This window comes from Erithacus rubecula (assembly GCF_903797595.1).
Source record: "Erithacus rubecula genome assembly, chromosome: 5".
Classification (NCBI taxonomy): domain Eukaryota; kingdom Metazoa; phylum Chordata; class Aves; order Passeriformes; family Muscicapidae; genus Erithacus; species Erithacus rubecula.
The window spans coordinates 56477608-56490065 of NC_136687.1; the positions used below are offsets into that span (position 1 = coordinate 56477608).

At 39.5% G+C, this 12458-nt stretch overlaps 1 protein-coding gene across 4 annotated transcripts in view; it reads right to left on the reverse strand.

Annotated features, from left to right (window-relative positions):
• NR3C2 (nuclear receptor subfamily 3 group C member 2) overlaps nt 1–12458 on the reverse strand; it is a gene marked incomplete at its 5' end in the record, with an annotated part of 184180 nt that overhangs the window by 29133 nt on the left and 142589 nt on the right. For all 4 annotated transcript variants that reach the window (XM_079305951.1, XM_079305952.1, XM_079305949.1 and 1 more), the window contains 2 exons: nt 1075–1219; nt 1597–1935. In XM_079305951.1, coding sequence (XP_079162077.1) covers nt 1075–1219; nt 1597–1935 — 484 coding nt within the window. The remainder of the gene's footprint in view (nt 1–1074; nt 1220–1596; nt 1936–12458) is intronic.

The following is a 12458-nucleotide window of genomic DNA, read 5'->3' on the forward strand; positions in this document are numbered from 1 at the left end:
ATGCTTTCAACAAGGAAAATGGCTGACACTACATTTTGGGCCACATGCAGTAAATCACCAGTTTCTCCTCTTAAAAAAAAACCCACCCAAACCCAACAATCCTCCTTTGATATTGCTCATTGCTTTGGGACCCATCTCATACTCATTAATTATGTAGGGATTCCTAAATCAAAGGCAGACTATTAAGATAGACAGCAACAAAGCATCTTTTCCAAGAAAAAGATTTCAGAATGCATCAGGAGATTAAGTGGTAAGTTATTTTTTTGTTAATTCTTTTCCTGTTTGGTTGTGTTTTTTTTTTTTCCCCCAAGTGCACCCATATCCTATTGATTATGTCTCATTTTTACCTCTAGAAAAAACTCCAACCTTCTGGGATAAGTAAATGATGCAAGCCCCATTTGACTGCCTGTGCATTCACTTAGATTTTTGACTTTACTGTCTTGTAATAAACACTAGGAGAACGGAACAGAAATTAAATTATAGTCATCAAAAGCAAAGCACTAAACACACACAAACATAAAATATGAAGGAACACATACTCAGACAGAATGGTTGATCCTTCTTTTTGTCTGAATGCATCATAAAAGAAGTTATGTTTCATTACTGAAAAAACATTTTGGCTTCTTTCACGGTTGCAAAGAAGGGTAATTAAGACTGTCAAGAAAACACATTGAACAGCTGTATATTGTTAACAAAAGCACCATTATATGACTGCTCTGAAAAACCCCAGTAATTTAAACATTCACATTTCCTAGAAGTCGGATATTTTTCCAAGCTCCAGTAGATACCAAAAAATGTTCTTTTCTATAAACCGTGGTTGTGTATCAGTCACATTTCAAACCAGAGGGATGGTCCCAGTTTGAGAACACATCTCCATACATAAAGAAGAAGTGGACAGCAGTAATCAAAACTTTGGCAATTGAAATGTGAGTCACTGAAAAAAATTAAAACTTCAGCTGCTTTTTAAGCCAGAATTAGCTGAAATTTTCTTAGACTGCAAGTATGCCTGAAAAACCAAATAAGGACAGCAATCCTTCCAGCCTGCACTGAAAAGGGCCATTAAGGAATACTTACTCATCGAAGATCAGGTCTGGAGCAAAATAGAGGAACTGGCTGTTTGTATGTTTGTACGACCTCCAACTCAAGGCAAACGATGACAGACACATCCATGAATACTGAATTAAAGTAATTTGGTCCTCGAGAGGCAAGTTTCTAAATCCTAGAGATCAAACCAGAAAATAACCATGAACTACAAGGGCTGGTCAAGCCATCACCAAACACATCGCTTTTTACTTTTCCGATATTCACAAACAAGAGCAATACACCCACTTCAGAAAAAATAAAATTTTTCATTCCAGTGACAAAATATGTTTTCTTCTTAAGAGGCTGTTACTGAAAATGAAAGCTTTTTAAATATCAATCACAGACATTTGAAACAATTTTATTACATAAAATAAGGAAAAAACCACAACTATCTTCTCTCAGAGGCTCATCTCACACCCCACAACCGCTGATTTTTTCAGTGCCGTCCATGGATTAAATATGCAATTAAAAAAAATGTGGAGTGACATCTCAGGAGATGGCTCAGGGTCCTACCTGGAAGTATCTTTGCCCACTTGACCACCTGGATCATCTGCTTGCCAGCCAGGCGGTTCAGGGTGGAGAGCAGGTACTCCGCCGTGTCCGGCTTGGAGCTGTCGTATCCCGCGTACACGATCTCGGGCTCGATGCTTTCCAGGATCTTCACAGGAGAGGGAGTAAGTGCTGGTGAGATAGCAGACATGTGGGGGACGAGGGCAGTGTTGACAGAGGGCTCGCTGGCGGGCGCGATGTACGTGGTGCCCTCCTCGGGGCTCTGCGGCGGCGGCTGCTGCCGCGCCTGCGGCTGCTCCTCGTGCAGCCCTTTCAATTTCCCCAACTTTTTGGACTTCCGGGCTGTGGATGAGCAACGTGAGAACCAAGTCAGTACAGAAAGCCAGAAAAACCCTGGGGTTTATACAGGAAATGAAAGCTGAAGCTTAATCTCAAAGTTCTTAAGTGAAACAGGTGCAGGACCTTAAGAAATGCCTCGGTGCCTGCAGCGTTGTCACACTGGAAAAAGGACCAAAAGACAACTCTAAGCTCATTTTCACTGCTTTACTGGATGTTTTTATGCATGACAGAACATCCAGTATCTGCCTCCACATCCCAGTTACTGTGGTCAGTGCCAACTAACATTACAGAACTGCAATCACTTATCACCTACAAGGCTGCAATTCATGTTCTCCATTGCACTGCTCATCAAAAGAAATCTGCACAATATTAGACCAAGAGCCCTCTTAAGCTTTTGCCTCAACTTGAAATGTAGTCAATCCATTTTTAATAGCCCAAGTTAGTCAAGCCCCCTTGCTTTTGCTGCTTTGATATGTCCATAACAGCTTTACCCCTTTCTCTTGAGTAATTCTGAAATGCTTAAATATTTATCCACTTAAAGAAGAAAACCTGAACCTCATGTAACACCTTTCCTACTGCTATCAACATGCCTCTGATGATTTGCCTACCCTTTTATTTTTTTTCTTTAATTCTACCTGCCCTACTTTTCTTTACTAAGGTATTCTTAGAAGCCAGCTATGCTATAGTGCTTCCACTCCATGAAGAGAGGCCAGTCATTCCCTGTGGGTTGCATTCCCAACTTTGCCACAGCATGAGGAAAGAACTGGAATTAAAAATGAAGACAATTCTGTTAAAAAACCACACATGAAGAAACAAAGCAAAACCCCATCATCACCCTTTTTGCAGTAGGGAAATGTAACAACAACAACAACTCTTTAAAATCAATAAATAATGAACTACATTTAAGTGTTCACAGATCTTTCACAGTCACTTCTCTCAACAAAGTCTTTCTTATCTATCTGGACACAGCTAAAACCCTTGTCTGGATTTTTATCTTCCTGTCTCTTGATTCTTACAACATTTCTTTTACTGTCAGTGGTAAATACAAGCCTATCTCACTCCCACTTGATATACTATTGCATATTCTTAGCCCATATGCTTTGCCAAGTTTACCTCCTCAAGTTTTTCCTATCATCAATTCCCCACCCTTATTTTTCCTTAAATATAACCCCTTTTCTGCAGTTCCAGGACCCCTTCTGTGCTCTATTCCTGCTCCTCTTATTTACAGTGCAGAAAACTGCACAAGGAGACCCACAGAACCACCTCACCACCCTTCTACAAACCAATTTTTTAGGAAACTCAGCTGCTGCTGCCCTCAGGCCACTTCTGGTGTCAGCAAGCATTAATGTTTTGGTGTTTCCCTGGCTGTGGGGCTGCCTGCCCAGAGCCAGGGGCTGGGAATGAGCAAGGCAGGATACAGACAGCCAGGGCCCAGGACAATGCACACCCAAATTCAACAATAGCCTGTTGTTTTCAACACTTCCTTCATGGGACAGTGCCTTGAACTCAGAGGAGATGGTTCATCCCAAGATTTAACAGAAAAAAGATTTATTAGGGTAAACGCGAGGCACTGCTACAGAAAACAGTGGTGTTACTACTCATACACAACATCTTGAAGGTGCCAAAGAAATGATCCTTGACTATGGTGTTCAAAAGATGAAAATAAAATTCACTGCTACTGCAGCACGTCCTGAATGGAGCAGGGTGTCCAAAATCCCAATATCAGCTTACAGATGTTCCCATCACACCATGAAGGATCTTCCTGGTTAATCTCAGCACCAACAACCCTGAGGTAGCCTAAAGAGATCTTCAGAGATCTCTGTTTAACTTTTACCACTTTCCCTTCTGAGAGCTGGAGGAAATTAGGTGAAGGAAATTAATTTCATTGATTCACCTATAGGATGTATGCCTGCTTTTGAGAATTCCTTATTTCCTCCATGCCTGCAGACACACAGACCAAGTGAGGCAGGTTGAATTTTTTAATAGAAGGATTGAATATGCAAATAAAAGTGCACTGCTCCTAATAAAATGTAAAGATCTTTTGTTCAGCTAACCACATCTACTTAAAAACCTCCTAATTATCAAAAGCATTAGCACAGGTTACATAGGAATAGCTCTCCATTTGAAGTTATAAGGGAGAGGTGAGACAAATATCTGTCAGCAAAGGTTTCACTGCAGCTTATTCTGTCTGAAGACACAAGAATTGTGAGAAGATCCTTCTAAAAGTCCATTCAAATCCTCTTTCTTACTTTTCCATTACGAAATTCTTAAAAAAGCTCATTCAAACAATGAAGCACAACCAAAGGATTTTTTTATCCTCTGGTGTCTCGAGTTACATGGATGCAACATCCATTCTGCAAGATGTCATTTTCAACTCTAGTACCCAAAAACCCCTTTTACCAAGCAGCAGCTGATCATTTTGTTAGCCAAGCAATTGCACCTACATGAGGATGTCCTGGTGAAATCACTGTGAGCACTAAATACAGTTTGCATTTATCTTAGAAAGGCGAAGCTGGACTTAGAGATTTTTCAATGAAATAAATCCCAAAAGCAAAGCAATGATGAGTAAGCTCAGCTGAATGTCTGATGATGAGTTAACAGAGCCTCTGGACACTGAAAACAGAGTTTAAAAATAAGCCTGAAGGAGTGGATAGAGATTAGGGTTTGCTGCTATTATTCATTAAGTTTATCAGGCACTATTTGTTTTTTCCTGTTATCAAAACAAGCCTAAAAATAAAAAACTCTACACATTTCTCATGTATGCAGAGGCAAAAAAATGCATTTGCACCATAATTATACCAGAATAAAAAAAATATAGGTTTACCAACTCCATCAAGTATATCTTGCAGCACAGATAACTGATCACATACTTAAGCCATAAGTTTGTATGTTCTATTTTCCAAGAGTTTTTTATTAAAAGGAAAAAAAAAAAATCTTCCACGTATAAAACTGGCATAAAAACGTGTTTTAGTTTCATTTTCTTCCATTATAATGCCTTTAAAATGAAGCTGAGAAAAACATTACTGCTTGACAGTCATGTTTACAGTGAAGAAAACTGTATTTTTCATTTGGCTCCATGCCAGTGCTGTAGCTCAACTGGTTTGGTAACTCCCACAGAAACCAACAAGTGAAGATTACACACAAACTGAGCAGTACATACTCCCAGTCGCTCTTTAAAAGCTGTTTTTCACATTTCCTCTCACACTACCAACTACAAAACAGACTAAGCCACCTCTGAAATGCAGAGTCAAAGCCATGCTCATCAGGATTACTCCCTGAAAAGGCTCAGGAAATCCCTGGCTCTCCACACTGACCAGGGCAGGGAGCAAGCATGGGGCATTTCAAGTGTAAAGCTGAAGTCTGAAGCTTGCCTGGGGTCAGGACAAGAGTTTCATCCAAATGGCAGTGACTGCAGGACTTGTGCCCTCCTGTTCAATGCTATTGCAGCCAGAATATTATATTATAATTCTCCAATTTTCCATCACCTGAGACAGAGTATTAGGTGAAGGAAAAACAGCAGAGAAAGAACTGCAGATATACCCCAGGTTAAAATCTCAAATATCTGTCATGACTTTAGTTGAGTATTTTAGTTGGTCCTTATGCTCCAATTAAGAAAAAAAAAAAAAAAAAAAAAAAAGAAATAAGGTGAAACATTTGAAAAGTCACAAACCTGGATTTTAAAAAGGCACTTCCAAATCCATTCTCTGTTTCTCTAACAATAAATACTGAAACAAATAAGATCCTAGTCAGTCAGACAGCTGGTTCCTTAGTATTGACCCCTCACATGGAATTCTCCTGTCTCAAAGCTGAATCAGGGATCCTGCTATCTCAGGATGGTTGTTTCTGGGCCATCTGTAAAATGCTGAAGAGATTTCTAGTCATCCACAATAGGGAATGCTGCTCTAGGTCCCATAACAGGACATTTATCTGGATGTGGCCCTATTGTAAAATGGCTTTGGAATACAAATTAACAGGAACTACAGCTACAAATTATGGCATTCCTGACTTTTAAGGGTAAAGTTTGAGGGTTTAGAGAGATAAACTACCATATTCTCTTTTAAAAAATATCATAGTAAACTTACACATGCTATAAAAATTGGGTCTAGAAGGAGATAATACACGTAGATTATATACATTATATACTCTCTTTGTGCCCAGGGAATGTACAAAAATTAAGTTATGGACTCCACATACCCAGTGATTATTTTTCATAGGCTAAAAATTAATAATTTTCATTGCATTACTGTTAAAAAAATGTGATCCAGAAACATTGAAGAACTAAATGTTTTTAATAGTAGATAAACTCTCATAATATTATGATTTAATTCAGCAGAATGCTAAGAGAGTAGTTTCTTGTTTGTAGAATTGTACTAGCGTTCAAATTTAGAAGACAAACAATGTAAAATGCTCTGCAGATTCATGCTCACTTCAAGTACTCTGAAAGCAAAAAAGTAAGCTAAATCTGAAGGTTAGAAAATTAGCTGTAGTTCTATATAGGGTGAATCACAAGACCTGTGATGACAATCCACGGAAATCTAAATTTTTCTTTTAAGATAATATTCAGAGCTTGCCTTGTTGCCCATCAGAAAACCATTTATTGTTTGTATACCTGAAGTCATGATTTAGATGACTAAGATCTTTACTTGATCACATCTATAAAGCTCTGCCAGAGCCAGGACCAAGCTGATCCTGACCCAACAGATCTTTATTATATTCTGTGCATATCTGAATCCATGGGGGATTCACTCCAAAAACAACCTCCAGGACCTTGCTGCCCCCCAGTTACCAAAGGTGCCAATTCTCCCCTTGAGCAGCTCAGACTCCAGGTGGATTCTCCTCTGAGCCCTCACTCAGCACCTCCACCTTTGTACAGATAAATGCTCCATCAAAATGCCACTTTCCCCTTCTCTGAATCTTTTCATCATGTTTGCCTGGTGACTTTGCCTCACTTACTTCAATGAGCTGACATCTGTTCTCATTAGCTATTTTACTGCTACCACAAATAGTGTTTTCCCTTCCCCCAAATCTGTTGTATCTTGACATGAAAATTTTGAGCTATCTTGGTACAGACGTTTTTTCACTTAGTTGTCTAGCACAATGGGAATGAGATTTTGCTGGGAAATTTCTAGACAATAATACAGACTTCATATATACATAGACACATATGCCTGGGAATGCATGGAATAAAGTGAAAAGCAGTAATGCAAACGAGATCTTACAGCATTATCCCATTTTCCCTACAAAGTGCACTCAGGCACGTTTCTTTTCTTCCAGAAACACAGAAGGAACAACCACAACAAAGCTTCCATAAAACCCATTACTTTGGGAAGCAAAGCACTGATTTTCAGGTATCTCCAGAAGATGAAAAACCTCTAAATGTGACCCCAAGTGTTAGAATCATAGAATATCCAATTTTCCTGAGCTGGAAGGAGCCCACAAGGATCCACGAGTCCAGCTCCTGTTGTGCCACGTGTGAGAGGAAGGATCAGGTACAAATTTGGGAGGCACATGGGCAAGCAGATGAGTCATTGCTTTAACTGGAGAGACCAAGATGAGGAAGAAAAGGAAAAGCAACTACTGAAGCAGGGACAACATGTACAGGGACTTAAAAGGAAGGCACAAAATTACTTTATCATGTAAGACACACTGCCAAAGGGACTTGAGTCGTGCAGAGCAGAGGCCTTTGAAGGGTGATTGCTGCAGTGGTGTTTGGGATGTGCCAAAGAGACCCAGTAGCCTGTCTAAATATGCAAAGAAAGGAAGACTGCAGCTGGTGAGGAAGAAAACAAAGGTCCTGGTTTTACATGGCAAAATAAATTTTGAAATCTGTTTCTGACAGCTGTGACCCAGAGGAGAAAGTGATAGAAAATGCTATCACTTGCTGTTGAGCCTGAGAAATCAGTAGTTTAATTAACGAAGCAAAGAAAATTTCCTTATTTCTTAGCCTCTGCTGGCAGAAGGAAGTTTTTACTTGGACAATAAGTTTCCAATCCAATGACTGAACTCAGCAGAATGAAATAGAAGGCATAACTGAAATGATGACAAAGTTTGGCATACTGTTTACTAATTAGTAAATAACACTTTAATCTGACAGGATAGAACAGTTAAATACAAGGAGTAAACATGCATGAAAGCCTGATCTATGGAAGTGTCACAATTTATTTGCCTTTGATCAGACCCTACAAAGAGCCAGGACCATCCATGAGTGCAATTCTTGTTCTTGGTTTACATTTGGATACCAAAAAGGGAGGTACAGCACAGAAGGAAGAAGAGCTTCTGATGCACATTTTAATAGCAATTGTGCATTATTTTCATTATGTTCACCTCAACTCATTTTGGTTTTTCACTCTAGCTGGATTTAAACTCCTAATAAAAGAGACTGCAACTAGGTAAATATTACTTTGGTTACTTACAGAACAAGTTCAGAAGTGTTTGCATTTTGCTTTGTTTGGAACAGATTCTAATATATGATGCAGTGCAATGCTGCTGGAGCACAGGCCTGTAGAGCACAGAAACAATAAATCTGAAGCAGTTTATCCCATTGCCTTGAGCAGGATCAACAGTACTTTGCCCAACTCAGTCTGTTATTAATCTCCAATAAAGGGAATTCCACAATGTCCCACATCTGCCTGCAACATCTAACCACTCAGTGTTCTCCCAACCTCTCCAATCTTACATCATTTTTGTCTGCAGTGAAGTTGATTTCTCTCCATCATTCCCCCAGTGGCCATAAAGAACAATTTATCATTCCTGTCCTCTTTTACACCACTTTTTGAACTGAAAGAGTGGTATCATGACCTTCCTAAAGTCTCTCCCTTCTACACTAACATGAAATGAGTTTCTTTGACTCTTTGTTTCTTTTTTTTTTTCCTAAGCATCTTATTATCCTTTTTCTTCCCTGGACAGTCTCTAATCTGTATACACCTTTCTTCAGGAACATGATATGAACTTTCAGGAAGGAAGAATCATTTAGATCTTTAAGGAACCTTTCTAAATTTTAAGACCTAATGTGATAAAACAATAGGTTATCAAGGGACCTGTAGATACTTTCACACTGGACAAGTCCCAGAACAGATGAGAGACACGTCCTTCACCTCACAAAGGTCCTACAGGTACTGCAATCCCACCAACTGGCACAGGGACATACGTGGCAATTTTGCAAGGCTGCCCCATCCCCACCACCCTGCCCAGAAGTGCTGAAACCAGACAATCATCAGGCCCACACTTGCCAGCTCTGACAAGAAACAGAGAGATTCCTTGGCATCACATAAGCCTTGCCTGTTTTTGCAGCAATTTCACCTTGCTGACTCTATGTTTAACTCAGGATCACCACACAACTCTGCTCCTTTCTTCCCTGCAGTCCCTCAGCAGCTGTTCTCAGGTATCCCATTTCTCATGCCTCAACTTGCACTACTCAACATCCCAGTCTGTACCAAAAATGCCATCATGTTGGTTTCTGACATTGGAACTGAAGATGCTTTTGAGTTCAGACCCAAATCTCTAGATTTCCATATTTGCTCTCTACTTTGTTGGATGTAATCATTACAATTACTACTAGACCCTCAACAGGATTCCACTCCAAATGTCCTTTCAGTATAACAAGAAACCACTCCAAAGAACACTATTTTGACTAATTACATTCCCACTTAATGAGAAATCTTATAATATTTTAAAGGAAAATCCACATTTTCTTCTGATTGCACTTACAGCTGAGACACTGAGCAGGGAAATGCAAACACCTGTAGGGAGGTGGCACCTCACACCAGTGCTCCTGCACAGCAGCTGTCTCAAAAATCTTCAGATCAAATCTTGTGTATTCTGAGGTCTGACCCAAGGATGAAGCTCAGGTTATCCACCTCTCTAACATGTGGGACAGTGATGAGCACAGCAATTAAGAAAAAAAGGCACTGGGGAGCGTGTGGGTAACAGGCAGAGGAATTAATCCCTTTTTCAAGTTGAGTTTCAGGCCAAGCATTCATGAAGAGACAGAGGACAGAAGTGACAAAAGAAAGCCGAGATCCAAAGTGCATTTTACAGGAATATTTAGGTTGTCAGGGAAAATGTCTAACACATTTTCTTGTTTCTCAGCAATCCTCAAAGTGATAATTAAATGAAAAATAACAGTTTCATAGGGGTACTCCTCCCTGTGTGGGAACAACTTTCACCAAATGCCAATTAGTGGTTTCCTGTTAAAATCAAATCAAGCTGGTTTTGATAAAGCTTTTTAATGAGAAATGGCTAAAGTATGAAAATTTCCCCCCACATATATTTCATATTAAATCCCAAAATCACATAACACAATCTCACATCTAACATTTTTGGTAAATCAAACTCTCTCTTGTACTTCTTCATTAATTTCAAAAGAAGTGTATTTACTAAATATTTAAATCATCCAATAAACAAAGCCTTAAAAAAAAAAAAGACTTACAAAAGTAAATTATAATGTTGATGAAAGCCAATCTTAATCAGTCCTTTTCAGATGCTCCCAAAACTCATTTTTTTACTGATTATTTATTCATTCTTCAAGCGTATGGCAAATTCAATAATTTTTGAGTGAAGAGTTGTCTACTAAATGCATCAGTGGTTTTGATTATTCTATTTGACATCAAATAAAGACAAGCAGTAAAATTTCAACAAGATGAAATTTTGAGATGACATCACCTACAATTCCAAGACACCTGTTGGAATGAAACACCAGCAGCTCAAATTGCAAGCACTGGTAATAATTAGAATGAAAAGAAAGTTAAGGAAACTTTGGAGAACAGATTTTGACTGTAGCAGACTGAACACTCTTGGCTATGATCTCTGGTTTCTGCCTTATGCCAAGAGACAACATTCCTCCCAAGACACCCATTCCCATCCAACCTTCTGCAGGCACTCCTCATCCAAGTCTTCTCTCTTGCTTTTATTTGGGTTGATACCCAATGTTCCATGTCTGTTATATGATTTAAGTGCCCTCCATCCTGATCACAACACGATAGAACCCTGATAGACACCTACATGTCTAAAACTTGCCTTTACATTGGAGACACAAGTTCTCAGCAAGCTTTTCAGAGTCCTTCAAAATCAGATGGTGCCACAGCACCTCTCCTTCCATATCTTGAGTGCTCAGACTTCCACTCCATGCTAGAGCGTTTCATGTTTGTTCTTGCTAGAACTAAGCTTTATAAATCCTTCCCTCTGTGGTCTTTCTAGGTATGTCATTACCACATTCCCACTTGTCTTTTTCCTCCCAAGCAACAACAATTTTGACATCCTTTGTCTCCTCATCTGTATGACTTCCATATCACCATTTTTTATCAACTCATATTTCTGTCAAATAACCTTACTCCTAATACACTGAAGGCTGCTGGTCTGTCCCTCATCTTCTAGAATATATCTACCCCACTTCCCAGCAGTGCTACCTGTGAAATATGACCTGGCTGTTTACCTTCTGCAGTCATCTTGGCCATACTTTTCACCATCTAGTTCATGACTAGTCATTAATAAAGAAAAAAGGGTATAACCCTGTTAATCTCCTGCTTCAATAAATCACCCTGAACATACATGAAAACACTCTGTACGTAATAATCATTTTTCTGGGGTAACTGCAATTCTCTACCATCACCCATTTGTATGATCTGGGAAGGCTGATGGCAAAGAACCACAAAAGCACACAAATCAGCGTGCAGGAAGATGTGCACTGGGTGGTTTAGAAACACTCCATCCAGTGCCTTCACCTTGCCTTCCTCTTTGTTAAACACCAGCTTCTTGTTGCTGTGTATTTCTAAGGCTTCAATGTGCTCAACACTCCCTTCATAACCTGCTAGGAAATGTCCTTTCTACAGCCATTGGATTCCAGGGGCTGCTTTTTGAACCTGGTTTGCTTGCCACACCTCACACTTATTTTAGCAAAATACAAATATTAAAAATGGAAAGCTATGCACTTAGGAATTAGTGGGGAGATAAAAGCAGGAGATAAGATTAATAACAAAAGCCAAAATTCAGCATTGTGAGCCCACCCTACTTTTGGCCAAGGTTGTTGCAAGCATTGCAAGTTAAATCTTTATGCCCTGTTATTCAGGTGGAGACTTTCTGAAGCAACAGCTTAGTGAAAAGGACAAGTTCCTCCTGCTCCTACAGCTTCTCTCATGATGGGGAAGTGAGTAATGGAAACACATCATCACAAACCACATTTCTAAAGGACTCTGGTGGCAACCAGCAGCTCTGGAAAAAGAGGAACAAGAGACACAGGCAGGTTTTCATAGCAAAGACAAATCTTTGTGAGGAAGAGTGAAAAGGATATGGACTTAGAGCACTGTGGAAGGAAGCTGCAATAATAATATCACTGTGGAAGTGATAATTTGGTGATTCAGGAAAAAACAGAACATCACCAAGAGCTGCACATAACAACTTCCAGAAACTCTGAAAATCTTCCTCTCAGGAAACTGTGATCACCCATCTTGTGCTTTGAAAGCAAGGCACCATGTACAGAATATGAAGCTCTGGGGAAAGAGAAGCTTCTGAGGCTGCATAGCCAGAATCAG